This window comes from Magnolia sinica, chromosome 2 (genome assembly GCF_029962835.1).
Source record: "Magnolia sinica isolate HGM2019 chromosome 2, MsV1, whole genome shotgun sequence".
Classification (NCBI taxonomy): Eukaryota; Viridiplantae; Streptophyta; class Magnoliopsida; order Magnoliales; family Magnoliaceae; genus Magnolia; species Magnolia sinica.
Genome location: NC_080574.1, coordinates 23,039,876 through 23,065,694, shown reverse-complemented (window position 1 = coordinate 23,065,694; position 25,819 = coordinate 23,039,876). Strand labels below are relative to the sequence as shown.

At 42.7% G+C, this 25,819-nt stretch overlaps 1 protein-coding gene across 1 annotated transcript; it reads right to left on the bottom strand.

Annotated features, from left to right (window-relative positions):
• Positions 1-24,679, bottom strand: LOC131236646 (ferric reduction oxidase 6-like). The gene is made up of 9 exons (XM_058233961.1): positions 24,326-24,679; positions 24,123-24,213; positions 23,664-23,861; positions 4,699-4,933; positions 4,116-4,443; positions 3,075-3,348; positions 2,339-2,594; positions 1,642-2,089; positions 1-589 (listed from the first exon to the last, which is right to left on the bottom strand). The coding sequence occupies exons 1-9, from the start codon at positions 24,555-24,557 to the stop codon at positions 420-422; spliced, it is 2,232 nt and encodes a 743-aa protein (XP_058089944.1). The 5' UTR covers positions 24,558-24,679; the 3' UTR covers positions 1-419.
• Between the last annotated feature and the right edge of the window lie 1,140 nt (positions 24,680-25,819).

Below are 25,819 nucleotides of genomic sequence, written 5' to 3'. Positions count from 1 at the left end.
TATACAAATACGAACTTTTGATTCCACCCGTTAGGAGCATGTATGGTATGTGCGAAAAAGGGAAAACGGCGAGGAAATGTACTTTTTTCTTTTATAAATACATTGCATGATGTCCTTGCTCTCTAGAAACGCCTTATTTTTGCATGTAATATACACATGTACCTTCAGTACCTGCATGGGTCCCTACCATTGTTTCCTTGTATAATGTATAGATAGAGGATATTTGCTGGCCCATCATAAGAACCTCGGCATAGCCATTGCTTCCCTATATACTGTATAGATGGAGGATATGTGCTGGCCATCATAAGAGCCTGGCTATATCCTTGAATTGCATCAAGCCCATATCAGATTCGAAGTCTCTGAGTAAGTTCACCATCTCAGATTTGAAGTCTCCGAGTAAGTTCGCTTGCGATTTGGTGCTACAGATCAAAGCTGTGACTGTTGAAATGGAAAATCGGTTGATTCCAGCTGCCCCTTATGTTCTGAGATCTACACTCTCTAGCAACACTGGATTGGAGACTTGGAGGGCCACATACCATGACACCCACGTCCACGTGCCCCCACTGCTCTGCAGCAGACTTGAAAATTTCTGGAAAGAAAATCAGAAATGGAGTGGATGAGAAAAGCCTTGATCACATGGGTGTAGAGAAGTTCAGTCGCTAGAAATTTATGGCATGGAGATGATGTTAAGATGAATGAAATGGATATTTTGTTTTAGTAGTTTTTTTTTTCCGGGCCATATAAAACATCTATCCCAATTCACTCGATAAATGCTACTGAAATGTAATCATGGCATTTTTCAAACTTTCATCACATATACAGCAAGGATTCTCCATTTTCTAAGAAACATTCCGCATTGGACGTACAAGATGGATGTGTCATTCATCTCACAACTAACATGGCTAACAGGGAAAAAAGAAAAGAAAAGAAAGAAAAGAATCAGATTTATTTTTCTTGTTTATTGGTTTTATTTGTTTACATTTGATATAGTTCCAATGTATTTAAATTTATCTACGAATCTGGATATCTTGTTCCATATTTCATGACATTTAGAACTGATATTTACGTGATATAAGCAATCATTCAATAATATCACACCAGTATATGAATTTGCCAGCATGTCAGTCGTTATAATTTAGAAAATGCCATTTTGAGACAACTATAGAAGATCTATTAATATTCTTAAGAGGAGCTGTAAAATCCTTCTGCTGAGGATACTCAATGCAATGTCTGGTCTGTATAAGTGAGGTCATGGTTCAGAGGTCCAGATCACTGTCATTGTAGACACTGCTGAGAATGGACCACGCCCCAAAAATCATCTTGACAAGAAAATCCTAACCTTTCAATCATGGCCTATAAATAGACGGCTAAGAAGAGAAATACACCAAAGGTCCACATTCAACTGACAGAAAGGCCCAATATTAGGGTGTAGGATCTTCCGATATCGGAAACTTTCCGGTCATTGTCTATCCATGGTGGTACTCAACATACTAATTCTTTTGGACCAGGGATCTGTAGGCCCCACTTGTACAAACCAAAAACTTGAGTATATTGTGCATTGAGAATCATATAATTCCTAAGTTCCTAACATGATTTCTTTGAATTAAAAAAAGAAAAAGAAAAAGAAGGCTGGATTGGTACCTTGGAAGTTTGGCCTACACCCATATCGTGTGGTCATTGATCCGGTAAGATTGGTTCGACTTGCATCAGTATGCATTTTTGGTTCATTATACTGTGTTAATTTACTCATGCCGTCATCATAACCACCATCACCATCCATTTTTTCATAACTCGAAACACTTCTTTCCCAGTGATTCCAAAACAAGACCACCAGACCTCCGAACATGACAACGCCCGCAATCATGCATATGACGAACAGAAGTCCTTGATACCACCAAGAAGATATATGAAAAGGTTTTATGTAAAATGCATCCAAGAGGCCCAGAAGAATAACAAACCCAAGTGTTGATACGGTGAAGTAAGCTCCGGACCAGATATTGTTCCCGGTACCAACCAAACTGGACATGGGACATCCACTGGCCACTGGAAAAGATGGACAATCCCTGCTCTTGTAAAGCATACCCTCTTCCTGAAATTAGAAAGGAGATTGTATTACAGTATCCATTTTGTAAATTACTTCAAAAGCGAGCTGATATTACACCCTCTCTTTTTGATACACACCCCTTTCTTTCTAATGTTTTGGAATTTGGAAAGAGTTTTTTGGTGCTAGTCTAATAATAGTAGAACAAAAAAGGGTTCCTGTATAGAAAAAAAATTAGGGTGTATGTATCATTGCCCTTGTTGAAAATGCATCTAAAGATGGACAGTCCACACCTACCAACGGAGGCTCTGATTCTTGAGTGATGTAAGTTTGAATATCTAGACTCAAGCTATCAGAAAAAGATGGGCAGATGGATTCCGCATTGACAGTGGAAAGAAGAGAAAACTCTTTAGATTTCTTCACAGCCCAAACGATCAATACATGTTTTGGCAGGCAGGGCTTTTTCTCTCTAATCCTATGCAGGATGTCGCTCAAGATAGCTAAGAAAGGTGAAATTCCAATGCCGCCAGCTACCAAAATAAGGTACTCATACCTAAACAAACAAAGAGCTCAAAATCAGTCAATCCATCTACAAGATATAGAGAAATTATACAGTGTGGCGATATGCAGTGTAAACCACATGATCAAGAAGGAACTATAGGGTCTTGATGCACCAAGATAATTGCAGTGTCTTCATTGGCCTAGTCAATATGAATAGGTCCATGGTTCACTGATCAAGAGTGTTGATGTGATGGGCATCGCCATGGATGCAGGATATTTGCAGATGGATATTTACACCCATTTCTACACTTATTATTATTATTATTATTTTTTACCATAGCCAATCAAAGATTTTGAATCTTCCTGCCTGGAAGATTTTTGGGACATACCATATCCGTCATATCAATGGTTTGGATCACCCAACCAGGACCCATTCATATTGACTGTTTCAGGATACCTTCATTCCTCTGCATCAAATTCTCAAATAGACTTCTAAAATTCAAAACCAATGAAGCAAAAAAAGAGCACGTACGTCAAGTGGTATGGTGCCTCATGCCCATATGGCCCCTCGACAGAAGCCGTTATCGTAGGGCAAGGTTGAAATGGCAAGCCTACTTGAGGCTGCTCTGGAACATTGGAGATACTATCTCTCAGCTTCTTCGTCCATTCTCCAAGAACCTTTATAAGAATCGCAAGATGGTGTTTTCCATCCAAAGGGCTAGAAGAAACGCTGAAGGGATGCCACTGTAGCCAAGATAATTCCTTCACTTGAAGGAAAACAAAACTAAGAGCATTGTATCGCATATCTGTAATATTGAAGTGCCAATCAGAACAATTATACTCAAATAAACTGACCTATGGCTAAATCACCAAAGGGATGTCAGAAGAAGAAGAAGAAGAAGAAGAAGAAAACTATTCTAGAATTAGATGTGGGGTTCGTTTACCTAAGAGGAATCATTGGGACAGGGATAGTGTTTTGATGCATGTCGCATGTGCCCATTTGTGCAAGTGGGTCCAAAGGTTTGATGATCCCGATCATTTATCTGATGGGGCCATCAGATCCATGGACCAGATCAATGTACCATGGCCACATCTGTATGCATGAGGACACGATATCTTGATGTATCAGGATCCAATAACTCTTCACACAAGTATTTATCTGGACTGTTGATGGGCTATAAAGCAAAAATCATCCAGCACAAAGATCCTAGCCATCCAATCATTGGTCCATTTTTTCCTGACAGTTGATGTTTTTTTTTGTTTTTTTGTTTTTAAATAAAAATAAAATCTATATTATATATATATATATATATATATATATATATATATATATATATATATATATATATATATATATATATATATATATATATATTTGGCATTTTCCATCCACTGTAGGTCATCAGATCGATGGTCTGGATTATTGTAGCATGGTCCTATCCATATCAACTGATACATTAGGACAGGACACATGCTGCTGAATCAGGCCCCACTGTTTCCTCTTTACATCAATGTATTCATTTCTGCAAAGAACACTACTATTTTTGTGTGGGAGATTTTTGAGAAGCAGTACTTTGTGGCTTTGAGAGAACCACTTCAATTGTTCCACAAGGCAGGCACGCAGTTGAGAGTACATCGACAGTCCTCCGTGATTGGCAGAACCTCAAAAAGCGATCGAGTAGGAAAATGAATATCCCTCCAGCAGCCATGCTGAAAATGAAGTCGCCGACATGCAACGCTAAAAAGACAACAAAAACTACATACAGCTGATGCGTGTAGAAGAACAGCTCGAAATAATGCTTCCTCACTGGATTCAGAGAAGTCACCCACATCAACAAACCAGCCAAAAGGCTAATCACCCCAGGATAATTGGAAATACCGATGTCTCTCCATTCCACCAACTGCACAAGTAAACCAATCAACCAATAAAATGTAGTCAATATTGACACTTTATGAACTGGATGATATATGATCTATGTGTGAGATGCGATTCTGGCTAAAAATCAGTCCTGCAAGATTTGAAATTTAATTGGCAATGATATTTTCTCTGCTGACCTCGAATCCATCAGAAAAGAGTCGATTAAGACATCAAAGACAACTTAAGCCACATGCAAGAAAAGAAGATATGCATTTGTAAATCCACCATTTGAACTTACTTCACGTATGAGAGTGCCCTGCACTGCCCATGCGACTACATAACATAAGCCATGTAATGTAAAGAGTGCCATTGTAAGATGTCCCAGCCACACGTGGTATCTAGTCGCATGCTCGAAAGGGATATCTATGAGGCGAAGAAGAATTGACCCCCTTGCAATTGGTAGAAATAAAATTCCCAAGCAAAACAATCCAATCGAACCTAAGCGAAGCCCGAAAATCTCCAACATGAAGCAACTGCAAAATGAATGTAACTTGAAGCATTAGTAAAGACACCAACCTTCATATCAAGATAAATATATGCTAGTTCATACTCGAATATGTATATTTCATTTCTCTAGGGAAGTACGCTTAGGGCATAGTTGGTAGAAAACATTTCGATGATCATCCGTACTCTATACAACATGAGAAACTTGTGGACATTTCTGCCCCCACAATTACTTACCCTAGGGTAGACAACTTTGAATATTTAAAGGATAGAAAAAATACATTTTAAATAAAGCCATTGTTGTGCAACACACCAACAACACAGTGAACCGAGATCCAATCTCTAGTCTCACCCACAAACGATAAACAAGAAGAAATATAAACTAGAAAAGGAATCAAAGCATTCCAAACAAACTACAAGATAAGATATATGTGGAAAAACCCCAACAAGGGTAAAAAACCACGGATGCAAACTTCTACTATGAAGAAAAACGAAGATTACAAGGCAATATACTAACCTCTCCCTCGGAAGTAAAGAGAAAAACACTTTGCCCACACCTTGGAATAACTTTCATACTGTCTAGAAAAGCCCTAGGAACCCTTATTTATAGTTTAGGCAACTCCTCTTTCACACTTTTGCGAAAACCGACTCAAAAATCCGCAGTCCGCATCAAATCCGGAAACAAATTTGCGTAACCTTGACTGGTTAAGCATGGGCCTTGACCGGTCGAGTACCGCGGAACTAAAAAACTGATGCTCGCTGGACTTTGAGCTGAGCCAGTCCACTCGACCGGTCGAGCAGGACACTCGACTAGTCGAGCGGCTGCCCAGATGTGGCTTCACATCTCAACAATCTCCTACTTGGAGACACATCGTCATAAACCTTTGTCTTCTTCATCCGGAGTGCACCACCTCCCTGTCTTCAAGCCTGAAGACCAATTAAAGCTGAACAAAGCTCCAACTTCTCCCGTGTGACCACCTTGGTCAGCATATCCGCAGGATTTTCACTTGTATGAATCTTCTCTAGAGCAATCGATCCATCTTCCAGTAACGAACGTATGAAGTGATATCCGATGGCAATATGCTTGGTCCTTGAATGAAAGGCTGAATTCTTAGTCAAGTATATTGCACTCTGACTGTCACTGTACAGCTTGCAATCTGCTTGCTTCTTACCCAACTCTTTCATGAAACTTTGCATCCATACCATCTTCTTGCACGCTTCTGTAGGCTGCAACATATTCTGCTTTCGTCGTACTGATAGATTCTATCTTCTGTAACTGAGAGATCCAACTGACTGCAACACTACTTAGAGTAAAGATATAACCTGTAGTGCTTCTTCTGCTGTCGATATCTCCTGTCAAATCTGAATCTACGTAGCCTTGTAGCTTTATTTCCGATCTACCATAGCACAACCCTATATTCACAATACCTACAAGGTATCTGAGGAACCACTTCACAGCTTCCCAATGTTCCTTCCAGGGGTTGTTCATGAACTTGCTAACAACTCTCACTGCTTGAGCAATGTCTGGCCTCGTGCTCACCATAGCATACATGAGACTCCCAATAGCTGACGTGTATGAGACTTTATCCATGTAGTCCTGTTCTTCTTGCGTCTTTGTACCTTGCTCTTAGATAGCTTGAAGTGGTTGGCTAATAGAGTGTTAATCGGCTTAGCACCTCCCATATTGAATTAATCAAGTACCTTGGCTATGTACTTTGCCTGTGACAAAACTAATTTCTTGTTTTCCCTGTCACGCTTTATCCTCATGCCTAGGATTTGTTTTGTAGCTCCTAAATCCTTCATGGCAAATTCTGTAGACAGTTGTCTTTTGAGATCTGAGATATCTTTCATGCTTGAACCGGCCACAAGCTATCATTAACGTACAGAAGAAGGATGATGTACAACGTATCAAACTTCTTCAAATAACAACAGTGGTCTGCATGACATCTCCTAAAACCGTTTCCCGACATGAAACTGTCGAACTTCTTGTACCACTGCCTCGGGCCCTGCTTCAGGCCATATAGACTCTTCTTCAGTCTACACACCTTATTCTCCTTTCCTGGTGCCATATATCCTGTTGGCTGATGCATATATATTTCTGCTTCAAGGTCCTCATGAAGAAAGACTGTCTTAACATCTAGCTGTTCTAGATGTAAGTCCTTTGAAGCCATTATACTCAAGACCATGCAAATCGTAGACATTTTCACCACAGGTAAAAATATTTCAGTGAAGTCGATACCTGCCATTTGTTGAAACCTTTTCCCAACCAATCTGGCCTTGTACCGTTTCGAACCATCAAGCTCCTCCTTTAGTCTATAAACTCACTTGTTATGAAGAGCTTTCTTACCCTTAGGTAGAGTGACTAGCTCCCATGTACGATTAGACTCGAGAGAGTCAATCTCATCATTCATGGCCTGCGCCCACTTAACCCGTGTATCTGACTGTAATGCCTCTTCAAAACACTCTGGTTCACCATTATCTATCAGCGGTAGATAATGTAAGGAGGGTGAGTATCGGACCGTGGGTCTCCTCTCCCGAGTAGACCTCCTCATAATCGGTGTCTGTGGCTCTGCCTCATAATGCTCATGTGCATAATTATCCTGTGGCGCTGTAACACCTGTGTTCGGTAACTTTTCCAACTCTACGAATTCTTTCTCCTCAGCCTTATTTTTCTGCACATTGTCCTTATGCATCATTTTTTCATAAAAGACTATATTTGTGCTTCTGATGATTTTCCTGTTTTCTGTATCCCAAAACTTGTAGCCAAAATCATGCTGCCCATAGCCTATAAATGTGCACCTCCTGGACTTCGCATCCAGCTTGTTTCTGTGCTCTGCATCAATGTGAACATATGAAGTGCAACCGAACACTCTGAGATGTGCAAGGTTCACTTCTTTTCCATTCCACATTTCTTCTGGTAGCCCACCATCCAATGGTGCTGAGGGACTTCTATTGATGAGATATACGGTAGTATTCATAGCATCTGCCCAAAATGTCTTAGGCAACCCTGCATGTAGCCTCATCTTCCTAGCGCATTCACGGATGGTCCTGTTAATGCGCTCAGCCACACCATTCTGCTGTGGTATTGTAACACCCCGTACCTTCAATACACAGGTGTTACCTTTTAAACTCACATTAACCTAAATTAATCAAATTTGTCTCGACATACGCAGGATGGGGATTCTCGTTGACATTAGAACCATCCATCAGGGTCTTCAGGAGCCAGAATACTCCCTACGACAATCGGGAAGGTGAGATAACTCGAACACTCAAAAATTGAAGCCATTATGCTAGTTAATTCTGGTGCAACACACTTGTCACCAACACTTTAGAATTCGTTAGCGACAAACGAAGCCTTCATCATAACTAATACCCTATGTTAACCGTTGAAAAAGTCTATTAGGCCCACCTGATCAACGGATCTCGACATATGGGCTAATGACGGCCCAAGGATGTATGTAACGGGCCACCTAGGGCTCACCATCGACCCAAATTGGGCCAGGGACCCTGGGTAATATTTTCCAATGCAAATGAACGGTGTAGATTATGGTAAATCACATTTCAGTGGGCCCCTACACTATACATGTGCACTAAAAGTACTTGTGATACATGCATACATGGCATATTTCGATGACTTGGATCACTCTGCCCTGCGATTACGCTGCGTGTTGCGCTGATAACCAGTCTTATCCCTGGGTGACGACCCCGATGTCCGTCCGGGACATAGGCCGTCTGAATGTTTTACCCGGGCCAACGATTGCATTCATACATTCATGCATTTAAAAAGACTGCATCTACTGTGTTTTGGATTATCTGTATGCCTTTATGCTATTTCTTGTTTAGGGCGGCGGTGTGTAATCTTAGCGGGAGATCACACTGAGTTGGCCACTCATTCATCAATATTCAACCGTACAGACGACATAGGGACAGAGGGAGTTGCGGAGGAGCTGGAGGCGACGGAGGCCGAGGAGGAGGCTTACAATGAGGAGCCGTACCAGGAGGCAGCTGCTTATTTTGGATTGAATCAGTAGCCTATTTGTTTATTAACATTTCAGTTCATTTTGAGAATTAAGGTTTTGTATATGGGCCCCAGCTAAGTGGCCCAGGATATTATTATTGCTTGGGTTTTATCTATACTACGCTTGTTTCCGTTAATCGCACTTTGATTTGGGTTTGATTAGCCTTATGCTTATTAGTTAACACCTGGGTTTTCAAGAGATGAGTGATACACTCGGGTCTCGAAAACCGGGGCGTTACAAGTTGGTATCAAAGTGGAGTATGAGACAGCCTGGCTGTGGGACCAGCTTACAAACCTTAAAGGATTAACTTAGGTAAAAAATAAAAATAAAAATTCTCCCTTAGAAAAATATCTAGGATGAATAAACATAGAAACAGAACACTTAGGCCTCTCATGAACAACTTAGAACTTCTTGAGAAACGATAAGTCAGTCATCTGAACTTAGAAACAAAAACCTTAGCTCCCTTGGAAAATCCAAACCAAAAAGTGTTGACTGAATGAGGAACTCCTTCGCCATGCAACTACTAAATTCTCCCCCTTATGATGTTTCGCACTAGTTAGGAATTGTTCTTCACCCTCCTATTCCTGAGCCACGAAATCTGATCTCACAGGAGGCCATGCCACCTATGACGCGGTCACGTCGGGCCCACAGGTCGACGTCCACCCCATTCCATCGACCGAGCGTGTAAGGGAGCGCAGCCCCGTTTATACACCAGGCCTTCCACCTGGAGTGGCGGATGGGGACACAGGGTCGGAAGGTGTAGGAGACTCTCCCTCTCCTCAGATCTTTGCATCAGGGCTGCCCTCACCACACTTCGGGCGACGACCACCATCAGTCGAGCCCTCAGCCAACATATACGAGGACACACCGATGGGAGCTGCCGCTTTCACAGCTTTCGCACAGATGGCAGCAACTATGCAGCAACAGCAGGCTACCTTCATGCAGCAACAACAAGACTTGCACGCTTTAATGATGGAAACCCTGCAAAGTCGTGGGGGAGCGTCACGTGATACGGAGGTACGAGGCGCCGACATATTCGAGCGTTTCTTAAGGCTCCGTCCACTGACTTTCGGGGGAGCGCCTGACCCGGTTCAGGCCGAACATTGGCTAGCAAGGATTGCCAAGATGATAGGACCGTTGGAGTGCTCCGACGCTCAAAAGGTCAGCTGGGCCACATACCTGCTTGAGGGAGAGGCCGAGAACTGGTGGAAAAGTGTACAAAGAAGTGTGCCAACTGGGTATGCCTGGACCTGGGCTGGCTTCAAAACAAAGTTCTTGGAGAAGAATTTTCCACGGTCGTGTTGAAGTGAGAAGATCGCACAGTTCCTGAAGTTGGAATAAGGAAGCTTGACAGTTGCCTAGTATGAGGCGAGATTTGATGAGCTATCACGATACGTATCTAAGGCCCTCGAGGATGAGGAGTACAAACTGGAGAAGTTCAAAGAAGGACTGAAGCCCGGGATACAATCTCGGCTACGCACTTGGGATTTCGGGGACTTCTCGGAATTGGTGGACAAGGCAATGCGTGTGGAGAAAGATTTTGAGCGCACTGTCCACTCCCGCCAGTTGACTCGGGATGCCCCGTTCCGACCAAGGCAACCTCCTCCTGCTCCGCCCATCCCTGCGGGGAGACCTAGACCACTGGTCGTACGAGCGCCGCCTTTTCCCCCTGACGGAGGCTGTGGTTACTATGGAAAGGCGAACCACAACACTCAGGCTTGCTTCCAGCGGATGAGAGATCAGGGTATTCCGCCCTGGATGCACCGACCACTGCAGAACCAGACAGCAGCAAGGGTAACGCTTAGGCCTCAACAGCCCAGACAGGGGCCCCCACATCAGCCGAGGGCTCCCCCTGCTCGAGTATATGCTGTCGCCGCCACAGAGGCTGAACAGGACTCCCTCCAAACCATTCATGGTACCACCCACATTAACGGTACCCCTGTACTCACTTTATTTGATTCTGGTGCAACTCTATCTTTCATTGATTCTGCTATTGCATCTATATTAGAACTGAACACAACTCGGATGCATGCCCCCTTAGTTGTAGCATCCCCTATGGGTAAATTTGTAGAAACCGATAAAATGTGTAGAGCATGTCCCATCACGCTCGCAGGTCGCGAGGTTACTGTGGACCTAATTATCATGCCGATCAAGCAATTTGACATCATCCTCGGGATGGACTGGCTCACGTTGGTATGTGCAGTCATGGATTGTCGCAACAAAATAATGACAATATCCATCCCAGGGCGTGCCTCCTTCACTGTGAAAGGAGGGGGCAGGTGCCGAGAGTTCGAGAGCTTGCAGGCTCTAGAGGAAGCCGAGTCAGCAGAAGTCACCATCAGTCGGATACCAGTAGTCCGAGATTTTCCCGAAGTATTCCAAGAAATACCAGAGCTACCCCCTAAAATAGCGATAGACTTTTGCATCGATCTCAAGCCAGGGACTGCTCCTATATCACTCCCTCTATTTCGCATGCCACCTTGCGAGATGGAAGAGTTGAGGAGTCAAATTGATGAGCTGCTTGCTCAGGGCTTTATCTGTCCTAGTGTTTCTCCCTGGGGAGCACCGGTCCTCTTTGTTAAGAAAAAGGACGGATTGATGCGTCTCTGTATAGACTACAAGAGACTAAACGATGTGACAATCAAGAACAGATATCCTCTACCGCGTATTGACGATCTATTTGATCAGTTGAAAGGCGCCAAGTACTTCTCTAAAATAGACTTGCGGTCAGGATATCACCAACTGAGGATCAGGGATGAGGACATCCCGAAGACGGCCTTCAGAACTCGTTATGGGCACTACGAGTTCTTGGTTATGTCTTTTGGTCTTACAAATGCTCCAGCAGTTTTTATGGACCTCATGAACCGAGTCTTCATGCCTTACCTAAACCGGTTCGTGATCGTGTTCATTGATGACATCTTGGTCTATTCCAAGAGCCAAGAGGAGCATGAACAACATCTGCGTACGGTCTTAAGTACGCTAAAGGAAAACCAACTGTATGCTAAGTTGTCCAAATGCGAGTTCTGGGAACGGGAAATGAAATTCTTAGGGCATGTAGTAAAGGCAGAAGGAATAGCGGTCGATCCGGCTAAGGTGGAAGTAGTATCTAAGTGGGAATAGCCCACTACAGCGACCGAGGTTCGGAGTTTCCTGGGCATGGCCGGGTACTACCGACGCTTTATTAAGGAATTCTCCAGAACCGCGCGACCGCTCACGCAACTGACGAAGAAGAATGCCCGGTTCACATGGGATGAAAATGCAGAGGCAGCGTTCCAAGAATTGAAGATGAGATTAACTTCTGCGCCGGTGCTCACTCTCCCACAAGAAGGAGAGAAGTTCGTAATATACAGTGATGCCTCAAAGTTGGGCCTCGGCTGCGTTCTGATGCAGAACGACAAAGTAATCGCTTATGCCTCTCATCAGTTGAAGAAGCACGAAGAGAACTACCCGACTCACGACTTGGAATTGGCAGCCGTGGTATTTGCCTTGAAGATATGGAGGCATTATCTTTACGGAGAAGATTTTCATTTATTCTGCGATCACAAGAGTCTGAAATACATATTCACGCAGAAGGACTTGAACATGCGCCAACGTCGGTGGATGGAGACTCTTAAAGACTTCCACTTCGAAATCTCATACCACCCTGGTAAGGCAAACTTCGTGGCCGATGTGCTGAGTCGAAAAAAGAAGCATGAACTGGTAGCCACCTTGATGATCAAGGAGTGGGAAATGATGAAATTCATACAGGACTACGAAATCCAACTCACCCTCGACGAACCTGATGACCACGTAGCTTTGTTGACTGCAGAGCCAACCCTGTTCCGACACATGATCTCCATACAAAACCAGGATGAATGGCTCATCAAGATGAAAGGAAGGTGCAAGAATGAAGTGATGCCTGACTGGAGGGTTGGCGACGACGGTGGTCTTCGATATCAGGGACGAGTATGCGTTCCAAACGATGCCGAATTAAGGAAAGAAGTAATGAAAGAAGCCCACCATTCTAAGTTAGCCATCCACCCAGGAAGCATGAAAATGTACAATGATGTAAAAAGGCAGTACTGGTGGAGCAATATGAAGAGGGACATCGCCGACTTTGTGGCAAGATGCATGGTGTGCCAGAAGATCAAGGCCGAGCATCGCAAACCTGCTGGCCTCCTCAGCCACTACCCTTGGTAGAATGGAAGTGGGATAGCATTTCTATGGACTTTATATCTAGTCTTCCTAGGACGCAGAGGAAACACGACTCAATCTGGGTCATTGTTGATCGGTTGACCAAGGCCGCCAGATTCCTCCCGATCCGCACAACAGACTCCACCGATAGCTTGGCAAAGTTCTACGTTCGGGAAGTCGTGCGATCATACGGGGTTCTGTGGAAAATTATTTCAAATTGAGACTCTAGATTTACTTATGCCTTCTGGAAGAGACTGCAGGAAGAATTGAGCACGGAACTCAAGTTCAGTACGGCGTTTCACCCTCAGACAGATGGGCAAACTGAGCGGGTGAACCAGATCTTAGAAGATATGCTGAGAGCATGCATCCTAGACTTTCAGGGCAACTGGGACGACCACCTGACACTGGCAGAATTCGCATACAACAACAGTTTCTAGTCCAGCATAGGCATGACACCGTATGAAGCTCTTTATGGTCGCCCTTGCCGAGCCCCTCAATGTATGGCAGAAATAGGAGAAAGAAGCTTGTTGGGTCCGGAGTTAGTTCAGGCTACTACTCAGGTCATTGACGTGGTCAGAAAACGTCTGCGCACCACCCAGAGCAGACAGAAGAGCTATGCAGATAACCGACGTCGCGACCTGGAGTTTATAGTCGGCGACCACGTATTTCTGAAGGTGTCACCTATGAAGGGTCTGATGAGGTTCGGTCAGAAAGGGAAGCTAGCGCCACGTTTCATCGGGCCTTTCGAGATCTTAGATCATGTGGGAGCTGTAGCATACCGCCTTGCACTACTTACTACACTGGCCAGTATTCACAATGTCTTCCACATATCCATGCTGAAGAAATATACATTAGACGAGTCGCATATCGTTAGTTGGGAGTAGATCGAGCTGACAGATAACGCCTCCTACACCGAGGAACCTATTCGTATCTTGGACTACAAAGAGCAGGTCCCACGTACGAAGACTATACCTCTTGTCAAGGTTCTTTGGTCACATCACGGGGAGGAAGAAGAGACATGGGAACGAGAAGCGGAAGTTAAGGAAAAGTACCCTCACCTATTCAGTAACACACCTCAGGTAATTTCGAGGGCGAAATTTTTTTTAGGAGGGTAGATTGTAACACCCCGTACCTTCAACACACGGGTGTTACCTTTTAAACTCACATTAACCTAAAGCAGATTGGGTTAATCAAATTTGTCTCCACATATGCAGGATGGGGATTCTCGTCGACATTAGAACCATCCATCAGGGACTTCAGGAGCCAGAATACTCCCCACGACAATCGAGAAGGTGAGACCACTCGAACACTCAAAGATTGAAGCCATTATGCTAGTTAATTCTGGTGCAACACACTTGTCACCAACACTTTAGAATTCGTTAGCGACAAACGAAGCCTTCATCATAACTAATACCCTATGTTAACCGTTGAAAAAGTCTATCAGGCCCACTTGATCAACGGATCTCGACATATGGGCTAATGACGGCACAAGGATGTATGTAACGGGCCACCTAGGGCTCACCATCGACCCAAATTGGGCCAGGGACCCTGGGTAATATTTTCCAATGCAAATGAACAGTGTAGATTATGGTAAATCACATTTCAGTGGGCCCCTACACTATACATGTGCACTAAAAGTACTTGTGCACGAAGTGCACTAAACCATTGGCTCGGTCGAACTGGCTTTGACCGAGCACCTCTCGGATGAGATTGAAATATCTTCTTCCTGCCTTTCCTCTGTTTTAAACCGACCTACTTCAACCCTATAAGTGGGCCACCACGATCGCTTTCCGAGCACTCTAAACCGTTCAAATCCTTCATGGGACCCACACCATCAAAACGGTATAGCCGTTTGACCCGTTGTATTCGGAGAAAGGAGATTGAACGCCACCGTCCATCCTAGCCAAAAAAACCGCCCTTCCTCTTTGGGAAGGACGAATCTCAACCGTCCATTGGGGAAAACAATCTCAGCCGTCCCCTCCCTCTATAAGAAGGGACCTGTAGCCCTAGGAAATTTGTATCGAGAGAAGAAGAAAGAGAGTATAAGTGAAAGAGAGAAACAGGGAATCGTCTCTCTTGTTGTAGCTCGAGTGCATGGCCGACGTCCACCCACCTCAAGTGATCTTTCTTCGTCCCCCTCCTTAGGAGTGTTAGCTAAGATAATCATAGCATTGTCTAGGCCAACATCATGCCAAGCAATGGCTGAGAGTCGGCCCAACAATGGCAACGTTTGGAGGGTTGAAGACTAGGACCAAATGATGGCCATGCAAAGCTCTATTTTGGAGCTCTCATTATAGTTTGGAAACAGACTCGGGGAAACAAGCCAAACAATGGCCATTTCAGACCACAGTCAGGCCCCAGTTGAGGTCTGTTTTCAGCTCTCTGTAGAGCTTTGAAACAACTCAGGGTGCAAGCCAAACACGGTAGCAGCAGGCTAGGAGAAAGACTCCATTTTAGTTCGAAACTTGAGCCAAGCAATGGTTGCACGGTGAATTGAGAACACCGTTGAAATGAGTCCCTGTGTTCAGCCTGAAGCTGAGTCAATCAATGACTCTGTTTCGGTCTGGGATCGGACCCAAGTACAACCCATGTTTCGAGCCAGGAACCAGCCAAATAATGGTCGTGTGTCGGGCCATAAACTGAATGGATCAAAAGCTCCGTTTGGAGTTTGGATTGGGCTGTCCATCAAGCCATGAATGGCTCTGTTTGGACTTTTCATCAGGCCCCGTTTTGAGCTGAAAGTAGGCCAGGGAGATGGCCATGTTTCATGGCTTGCAGTAGGCCTATCTGAGGCTCTGTCTCGGGCCAAAATCGTGCCATAAGACAAATCTTCCATAAAGCCATGTAATGGCTCCAATAGGAGCAGAAAATGGACCCTGTTTTAGGTATGATCTAGGCAAAACGATGGCCTTGAATCTAAGCTAAAACCAGCCAAGAAACAAGCCATTTGGAAGCTCTATTTGGAGCTAAAATCTGACCATCCACCAGGCCATGATCGGTCGAAGGTTAGGGGCCGGTTTTCCTCCCTCTTCCTGGCCTTGAACGTATAGGTTGTATGGGGGTAACTCTCAGCGTCTAAACAAATGTTGGGCCTGCGCAAATTTGCAGGTGGGCCCGCGCAAATTTGCAGGTGGGCCCTACTAAACTGCAAATGGGCTTCACTATGCCAGGCCACCATGGGCCATTTCAGTTGGACCGTCCATCAAGGAGGTTGTATCCCGAAAAAGGCCCTGGGTCGGACGTCCAGATCTGGGCAGCTCCTTTTGTCTCTTTCCTTCTTTATTTTATATAATTATATGGGTATATATGTGTGTGTATATATATATATATACACATACGTATAGGAATATATACCTGATAGAATATATAGATACGTGGTGGGCCCCACATGGGACCCACCTGTGAAGTGCATAAGTGGTGTGTGCACACCAGAACGTGGAAGCAGAGGGTACTGTATATGTACAGTTGAATGCTCCTTTGCCAATCAGTTCACGTAAACTGATTGCAAAATTTTGAGATCTCCCCATGGCTGATGAATCTGGAAAATTTGAATGGTCCACTTGGAGCAGAACCTCATAAAACCCCCTGGTTCCCATTTTTACCTTGAACCAAAACTTGGGTGGGCCATGATTAATGCAAACAGTTTCTTCCCTTGAACTGCATTTATCTTTGCTATGGCCCACCTGAATCTTAGATCATGATGAAAATGTACCCCCTAAGGTTTCTTGGGATTCCACATCTTATGGACCGTTCGGATTCGCCACCCATGTCACATGTGTGAAGGTGCACACGTGCCTAGGTGCATAGGTGGGCATGCCTCATATATTCATGCATGGTGATTCCTGCACGTGTGGAACCCACATTTGTGCACACTGAATATAGACCGTCCAAGGTCGGGATGCAGTGCGCCTGGACACACATCCATACCGTCCACCCAGAGCTCGTGTGATACATGTATAATATACATATATATGTACATACGTATCGAAGGTTGCAAACATCATATACATGACGTATACGGGGATACACTGTGTGATGTACATGAAATAGAAGTAGTGTGTTAGCTCACCAATACGACGGTGGGCCATGTATGTGGGCCCCACCATGATATAAATGCTTGTCTGCACAGTCCGTGCAATGGACCCCACCAACTAAATAACAGTATATTATGCCCACTTATTGGGACAAGTATTATTATGCCTGTACCCTCTCAAATAAACACCAAACCATCATGATTGGGCCATTCCACCAACCATGGCGTCCTGGAATCTTAGAACTTATCAGCTAATGCAAGGGAATTCTCTAGGAATCTATTCAAGTGACGCAGGGACGCTAGCTTCTCGAGAAGGCTCACACCAAAGGTCACCCTGCAACATATCTGGTGATGATTCTTTCCCCTTAAGCTTTCCACCCTTAACTAGACCAGAAATAGTAGCTTTATTAGAGTAAATGGCTAGCTAGACTAATGATAAACTATGTGTGGAAATAAACAGTATTCACTTAATTTATCTGTTTAATATGATAATTCTCATGCTTACTATTGTTTAGATTCTTGATTTTCTCTGAACTACTTAAGTGAATAATCTAGTCCTTTATATCATAAAAATTCAGTTGCTGTATATTAATAGGAATACAAGTGTCATTTCTTATTTCTCTTTCATATTGCAATATATGTTGCTGTGACACACATACTGCTAAAATCTCTCCATGGGAAGTCCTAGTAAAGGAGAGTCCGTGCTTGGGGTGTAACTAGATTGTTGTGACATAAGTAGGCCCCTGACATGAAGGTTTTGGTTGTGGTGCTTGACCACGGGGTTTACCATTCATGTGTGGTTTCACCTTAACTGACTAGGGATGGACTCCATAACCCTTCTAAATACCGATATTTATTCGTTTTTGAATCATTCATGCCGACATGTTTAAATCGCCACTTTTGGTAATTTCAACAATTCACCCCTAGTCGGCATTGGTGGTATCCCCCTTATGTTGAATTGATTGACCACATGTTAGTAGGTGCTACACACACCCTAAGACGGTAGTCTCATGGGCCGGGGATGGTGGTAATGGAATACTATGCCCGAGCCGTCGGCCTACGCTGGGCCCTGTACTTCCCGTAGTGACCGTGAGCTTATTTAAATTGGCTGTTTGCGAATGGACTAATAATGGGTTGACAAGTCATGCATACATGGCATATTTCGATGACTTGGACACTCTGCCCTGCGATTACGCTGCGTGTTGCGCTTATGACCAGTCATTCGATTGTGATATTGACTCGAATTATCATGCCTTGCGATTGCGTTGCGTGTTGCGCTGATAACCAATCTTATCTCTGGGTGACGACCCCGATGTCCGTCCGGATGTTTTTCCCGGGACATAGGCCGTCTGGATGTTTTACTCGGGCCAACGATTGCATTCATACATTCATGCATTTAAAAAGACTGCATCTACTGTGTTTTGGATTATTTGTATGCCTTTATGTTATTCCTTGTTTAGGGCGGCGGTGTGTAATCTTAGCGGGAAATCACACTGAGTTGGCCACTCATTCATCAATATTCAACCGTACAGACGACATAGGGAAAAAGGGAGTTGTGGAGGAGCCGGAGGTGACGGAGGCCGAGGAGGAGGCTTACAATGAGGAGCCGTACCAGGAGGCAGCTGCTTATTTTGGATTGAATCAGTAGCCTATTTGTTTATTAACATTTCAGTTCATTTTGAGAATTAAGGTTTTGTATATGGGCCCCAGCTGAGTGGCCCAGGATATTATTATTGCTTGGGTTTTATCTATACTACGCTTGTTTCCGTTAATCGCACTTTGATTTGGGTTTGATTAGCCTTATGCTTATCAGTTAACACCTGGGTTTTCAAGAGATGAGTGATATACTCGGGTCTCGAAAACTGGGGCGTTACAGGTATCCCTGGAATCGTTTTCTAATGTTTGATTCCATTTGTTGCACAATACTCCTTAAATTTCTTATCACAGTACTCTCCCCCATTATCTGATCTGAGACATTTTACTGTTTTACCTGTCTCGTTTTCTACCATTACTTTCCACTTCTTAAATACATCAGATTTGTGCTTTAAGAAATAAACCCACAGTTTTTTACTAGTATCATTAATAAAAGAAACAAAATAACGTGGGCCATCAAGAGATGATACTTGTGCCAGTCCCCACACATCAGTGTGTACAAGCTCCAACAGATGCGTTTTTGAAGCGCGTCCTGTCTTCTTGAAACTTACCCTCTTCTGCTTGCCATATACGCAGTCCTCACAGAATTCCAAGTTAATAGACTTCAGCCCTGATAGCTTCCCTTTTGACAATAACACTTTCATCTCCTTCTCACTCATATGTCCCAACCTCTGATGCCATAACTGCACATTCACTCCAGTTGATGCGACTGCGAGTGAACTATACGATCCTGAAGTCACGTATAAATTACCTTCCTTCTTGCCTCGAGATATCACCAAGGCACCTTTTGTGATCTTCCAGGAATCACTGGTGAATGTCGTCACATAACCGGTATCGGCCAATTGCCCCACTGAGATCAAGTTCCGTTTCAAACTCGGTACATGTTTGACATCCTTCAATTTCAAAGCCGTTCTGTCTTTCTGATTTACATGAACATCTCCCTTTCCAATAATACTGCACGACTCATCATTACCTAGGTAGACTCTCCCGAAGTCACCTGATACATAATTACGCAGAGCTTTCTTACATGAAGTGGCATGAAACGAAGCACCCGAGTTTATGACTCAAGACTCATTCATCGCATCAAGAGACAAGATCAACGCCTCTGTGTCACTCTCCTCAGATAGATTCACTGAATCCTTCTCGCCTTGAGAGCTTCCATCTTGTTTCTTAAGCGCCCTGCAATCACGTTTCATATGCCCCTTCTTCCCACAATGCCAACACCCGTCTTTCTCTTTCAGTCCCTTGGACTTTTTCCTCGACTTAGAACGTCCGTGTTTATTGTCTCATTTGTTCAGCGATCTTCCTCTTCCTTCAACGTTTAGAGCATTTTCTGAATCCTCTGAAACTCCTGATGCTTTTCTTCTAGATTCTTCATTGAGAATTAGACCAACCACATCATCAAATTTCAGCTTTGTCAAACTTGAAGAATTGCTCATCGCATTCACCAAACCATCCCAATTGTCTGGGAAGCTGGACAAGATTAATAATGCCTTGACCTCATCCTCAAAAACAATGCTAACAGATTCCAACTGGCTCGTAACTGTATTGAACTCGTTTAGATGTTCAGCCACGCTCCCATCATTTGACATCTTCATGTTGAATAGTTGTTTCATGAGATGAACCTTGTTGGACGCTAAGGGTTTTTCATACATGGTGGCTAGGGCTTCCATTAATTATTTTGTGGTTTTCACCTTGGATATATTGAAGGCGACGCTCTTAGACAAAGAGAGTCGGATCGTTCCTAAAGCCTTCCGATCCAATAAAAACCATTCATCATCTGTCATCTTCTCCGGTTTCTTCTCTTTTCCTCCTAAAGGAATATAGAGGTCATTCTGATACAGATAATCCTCCATCTACATCTTCCAGAAGGCAAAGTTTGAACCATCAAACTTCTCAATTCTAGTCTTCCCTTCTTCCGTCATCGCTCCCTATAGAACTAAACCAATAGCTCTGATACCAGTTCTTGCGCAGCACGCCAACAACGCAGTGAACCGAGATCCAATCTCTAGTTTCACCCACAAACGATAAACAAGAATAAATATAAACTAAAAAAGGAATCAAAGCATTCCAAACAAACCACAAGACAAGATATACATGGAAAAACCCTAACAAGGGTAAAAAACCACGGATGCAAACTTCCACTATGAAGAAAAACGAAGATTACAAGGCAATATACAAACCTCTCCCTTGGAAGTACAGAGAAAAACCCTTTGCCCACACCTTGGAATAACTCTCATACTGCCTAGAAAAGCCCTAAGAACCCCTATTTATAGTTTAGGCAACTCCCCTTTCGCACCTCTGCGAAAACTGACACAAAAATCCGCAGTCCGCATCAAATCCGGAAACGAATCTGTGTAACCTCGATTGGTCAAGGAGGGTGCTCGACTAGTGGAGCGGACCCTCGACTAGTCGAGCATAGGCCTCGACCAGTCGAGTACCACGGAACCAAAAAATCGATGCTCGCTAGACTTTGAGACGAGCCAGTCCACGATTGGTCGAGTGGGCCACTCGACCAGTCGAGCGGGGCACTTGATCGGTCGAGCGGCCGCCCAGATGTGTTTCCACATCTCAATAGCCAGGGGTACTTGGGAATTAGAAAATATAATTTTCGTTGGACGTAAGATCCAAATTTCAGCCGAAAAAAGCCTGCAATGGCTTAGATTCTACCATTGGCAGAGTTTGGATAATTATACCCCTACAATTACTAAGAGAAGAGGCACTCTACAAGTAAGCCACACCCACCCTCTCCTTTCTTTGTGTAGCCTGCATGGAAGGTAGGCTATTAGGGAGCCTGGGCAACAAAAGGCTCCATAGGGCACTGTGATAATTGTGTGACATCCACTTCGTATATTTATTGTGCTGGTTCATGTCAGGACGTCAATCGAAAAAAGAGGGAGATTGGAAGCTAGAGTGGGCCACTAAATTGGAAACACATTGGATGGGTTGTCCACTGTAGAACCTTATCTCTCTATCTCTCTGCTTCCACCCACACCCTTTCCCTCCATCTCTTTACCTTTCTCTTCCCCAGCCCCAGCTCCAGATCTCTCATCTTGCCACATGGGTTGTGCATGCCACACCCCCTAGTAGAACATAAAAAATTAGGTAATTCAATGCCTTTAAGTTCAGGGATTCATCCAACATTAGTCCTCTAACTCTAAAAACAGCAAATTAGTTCTTCTATGATGGTCAAACCACTTGCAAAACAAATATGTTTTGATTTCAAGTGATACTGATGCAGGACAATTAACCACTTGCTCTAAAAGCTAGAATTGATAGAGCATGACGAATTAATCCCTTTATTTCATAGCCTAGGCCCCACATCGGATTTTTAAGGGCCTGTTTGGATACCACCAAACAAGTTACTTTTTCTACTTACAGCAGTAGATAAGTGACTTATTTCAGATAAGTTAGGTTTATGCTTAGTTATAAGTAACTTTTTTTTACTTAAAAGTTAAAAGTACCTAATCACTTCAGTTCATTTTTTTAGCCTTTCTACTTTTCATAAGTTGATGAAGAGAGGCATCAGGAGACACGAAAGAGAGGAGAAGCTGATAAGTTATTTGCCAAACATACTTATCTTCTTAATAAATAGAAACTAAGATAAGCTACTTGTGGAATAAGTAGCTTATCTTAAGCAACTTACGATCCAAACACCCCCAAGTGTTACCATGAATCTCGATACAATTTCAATGTTTCACACTTGCAGGAACTGACACACAAGGAATATCTGTATACATATGTTTGCATTTTCTGTTGAAGTTGTATAAGATTTTGCAGTTGAGATGCATGTATTGCTGTGATCAATTTGTTATGAGTAGGGAGGGCTGCTCCCAGGTTTGGAGCACCTCAGGAGATGGTGCTTCTTCGTGGCCTTGCAACAGGTTTGTAGATGAAGAGGCTTATGAGTTATGTATGTTGCCAGGATGATCTTGGAGCAGTTGAAAGAGCACGATTATAAAAGTAGACCTTAACATTCCATTTGGACAAGTGAATTGAACTGTGACCAGTTAATTTGATCAAGAGGAAAATGAAGATATTAATGATGTGTCCTAGACTCCTAATACTCATAATGAGGAAACAATCCTCATATTACAAAAACGATGTGATAGTTGTTTGGAGTCCAAACCCTCAATTATGAATTCTAATGAAAGAAAACACAGTTCAGATATTTACACTTTAGTAGGTTAGTGATTGCAGTTTTTTTTTTTTTTTTTAAATCGCCCTGTAACCTCTTTTATTTGAGGGTTTAGGTGGGTAGAGCTAGAATCAGTCTGATGTTGTCCCACCATGTTCTTCGATAGTGCATTGAAATGCATCCTAAGGTCAGAGCCACATGACCTTGTGGTGTTGGGGATTGGAAGGCTGATAAAGAGACATGGGCTAATGAGCGGGCCCCAGACTCCCAAATAATGGGTGCTTCATGGTACAGTTGGAGATGAGTAGGTCAGTTTAAGCATATATCTGTAGAACCAACTGTCAAGAGAGGCAGTGCTGATGGACCCTCCATCACCATCATCATCATCTAAGCCCTATCCCAACTAATTGGGGTCGGCTACATGAATTCTGTTCCACCATTCAACTCTATAAAGGGCCATAACTTCAGTTAGACCATAGGCCATCAAGTCTTTTCTTACTATCTCCACCCACGTCCATTTGGGAGCCTTCAACTAGTAACAACTGATGGACCCTCCACTAGAATAGAAATCCTAGAATAGCCCCAAAATCCACATTATTTTAATTCTTATGGCAGATGATCTGGGAAAGAAACACAAATTTATAGGACTTTAAAAGCATCAGACTATAAGAAATAACACCTAAAATGCCATGTTTGTCTGACAAGCAAAATACACGACTGATTGACCAAGTTAAAGAAAACACCTTTTCTCTTTGAAAGGCAGGGGAAATTTAGATATTCGTTGCTGAATTTGTATTGCATAAGCAGAAACTGCCCAGATAATGTATGCAGAAAACAGGAGTATCCCAATCAATTCTGCAGCAGAGACGACACCAAATGGTCCATCAACAATGACAGGAAATGTCCATAAACGGAACCTTGGAAATTTCGGTTTCTTCATCCTGTAAGTGAAAGGATGCTCTGTGAGTAACGAGATCGTGTCTAGCAAAGCTTAAGCAAACATATTCATGCTGTATAAAGATGTGATTCTTCTCATCCTTTAAATAAATAAATAAATAAATTTTAAAAAAAAATTTCAAAATTTTTTTAAAGGCAAAGAGGATTCTTCTCGTCCTATTCATTCCTACAAATAAAAAATAGAACTGATGCAACTTGGAGAATTTTATACTGCCAAGTGCCAACTAAATGATGGGAAACCATACTCTTCATTTTCACTTGGGAAAGCGGTTACATAGATGAACGCTAGAAATGCAACAATGAGAATTGGAGCACCGAATATCAGGAATATACTTCCTGCAGTGCAAACACAAACAAACATTACCAGTTAAACATAATTCTGTTCAAGGCTCCAAAAAAAAAAAAAAAAAAAAAAAGAAAAAAGATGAAGAACATCACTGGTGCCTACCTGTGACCCCAAAGACAGTTTCTCTGGTTGCTCCAAGCCATTTCTGGTACAATCCTCGCACAAACTCACTAGGGAAGAAAAACATAAGAGCAATCCATGCAACGAAGATCCCCCACATCAAAATTTTGAGTACCCATTTCGCTAAAGATGCTGAGAAGGGAGTCCTCTTGGTGATACCATGCTTGATATCTCCATTCAAAAGAAGAGGTTCATGGGATGAAAGTTCAGCCATGGGAAGATCTCACTATTCTGAGTGTCAGAGTAGAATACACCAAACTTATCCTTCCCCTCCTGATCCTTTCACCAATTCCTGACGGCCCACATCCCATTAAATACTTATAAGACTAGAAAAAACAAATTCCTTGGATAAAATTACCATTTCAATCATGTAATTCTATATCACTAGCAGATGTATTTTTTTTTAACCCAAGTGAAAGATACTTGAAACGTAGTAATGGGTGTTCATTAGTTCACAGAGAGGAGAATTAATAGGTAGAGATTTTCCTCTTTTTCTCCAGTTACTTTCAACCATCGATGAATAAATTAAGTTAAAAACCAAAACCCCAGTTCAAGAGAGAGAAATATCTCCTCTATTTGAGTCTTTACTGCCATTGAAAATGACAACTAAACAACCAGAAACCTTGGAAAAGCAAATCCTTCACAAGGAAAATTTTCGATCAGTACCCAAATTTTCTCAAGGCTCCTTCAATCTCTATCAATGGGGAGAGTCCTTGTCCAAATAAATGCATAGCACCTGTCCCAAATTAATACCATAAATGCCAGAAAAAAGAAGAAACACTTAGCCACAGAAATTCCAACCAAACCAATAGGTACAGCTTAGTTGAAAACTGCTTATTTCATAACTACCCAAAAAGAAAAGAAAAGAAAAAAAACTCTCACCAGTAAGCTTTTTTCCTGAATAGCTATCACCCCTTTCTCTTTGGAGATAACCTTTTCGATATACAAATTAATAATGCACACCACACATTCTATAATTAACAAGATAAATACTGGTAAGAGAGGGAACAAAGAAAACTACAAAGACACTCCAACAAAATCTAAGTACAAAATTCAAGAAAAATGAAGAGGATATATGAAATAGGTATCCCTCAAAATTTCTAATTTAAGATAATAATAGAAGTAAAAGAGGGTAAGAACTACAAAAACATTCCAACCAATCCAAACTACATAATTCAAGAAAAAAGAAGAAAAAATATGAAATGGGTATCCCTCCCTCAAAATTTCAAATTTACCCACGAATTCAAATTATATATTATAACAACAAAAAAAGAAAAAAAGAAAAAGAAAAAAGAGAGGAGATAATTTCAGAAATGGGTGTACCTCAAAATTGAAAACCATCAAAATTAAGAAAAAAAAAGACAAAAATCTCTCATCAGTAATTATTTTGTCATATACGCATCACTCCAATCTATCCAGTGTATTATATCTGATAGGAATCTTTTTATTAGAAAAAGGAGAAAATGATAGGCGTCT

Coding starts and splice junctions, on each gene's coding strand:
- LOC131236646 (XM_058233961.1), bottom strand. CDS start 24,557: ATGGCTGAACTTTCATCCCATGAACCTCTTCTTTTGAATGGAGATATC. Junction 4,444..4,698: donor AGGGCACTCTCATACGTGAA/GTAAGTTCAAAT, acceptor TTACTTGTGCAG/TTGGTGGAATGGAGAGACAT. Junction 590..1,641: donor GTGTAGGCCAAACTTCCAAG/GTACCAATCCAG, acceptor TTTTCTTTCCAG/AAATTTTCAAGTCTGCTGCA.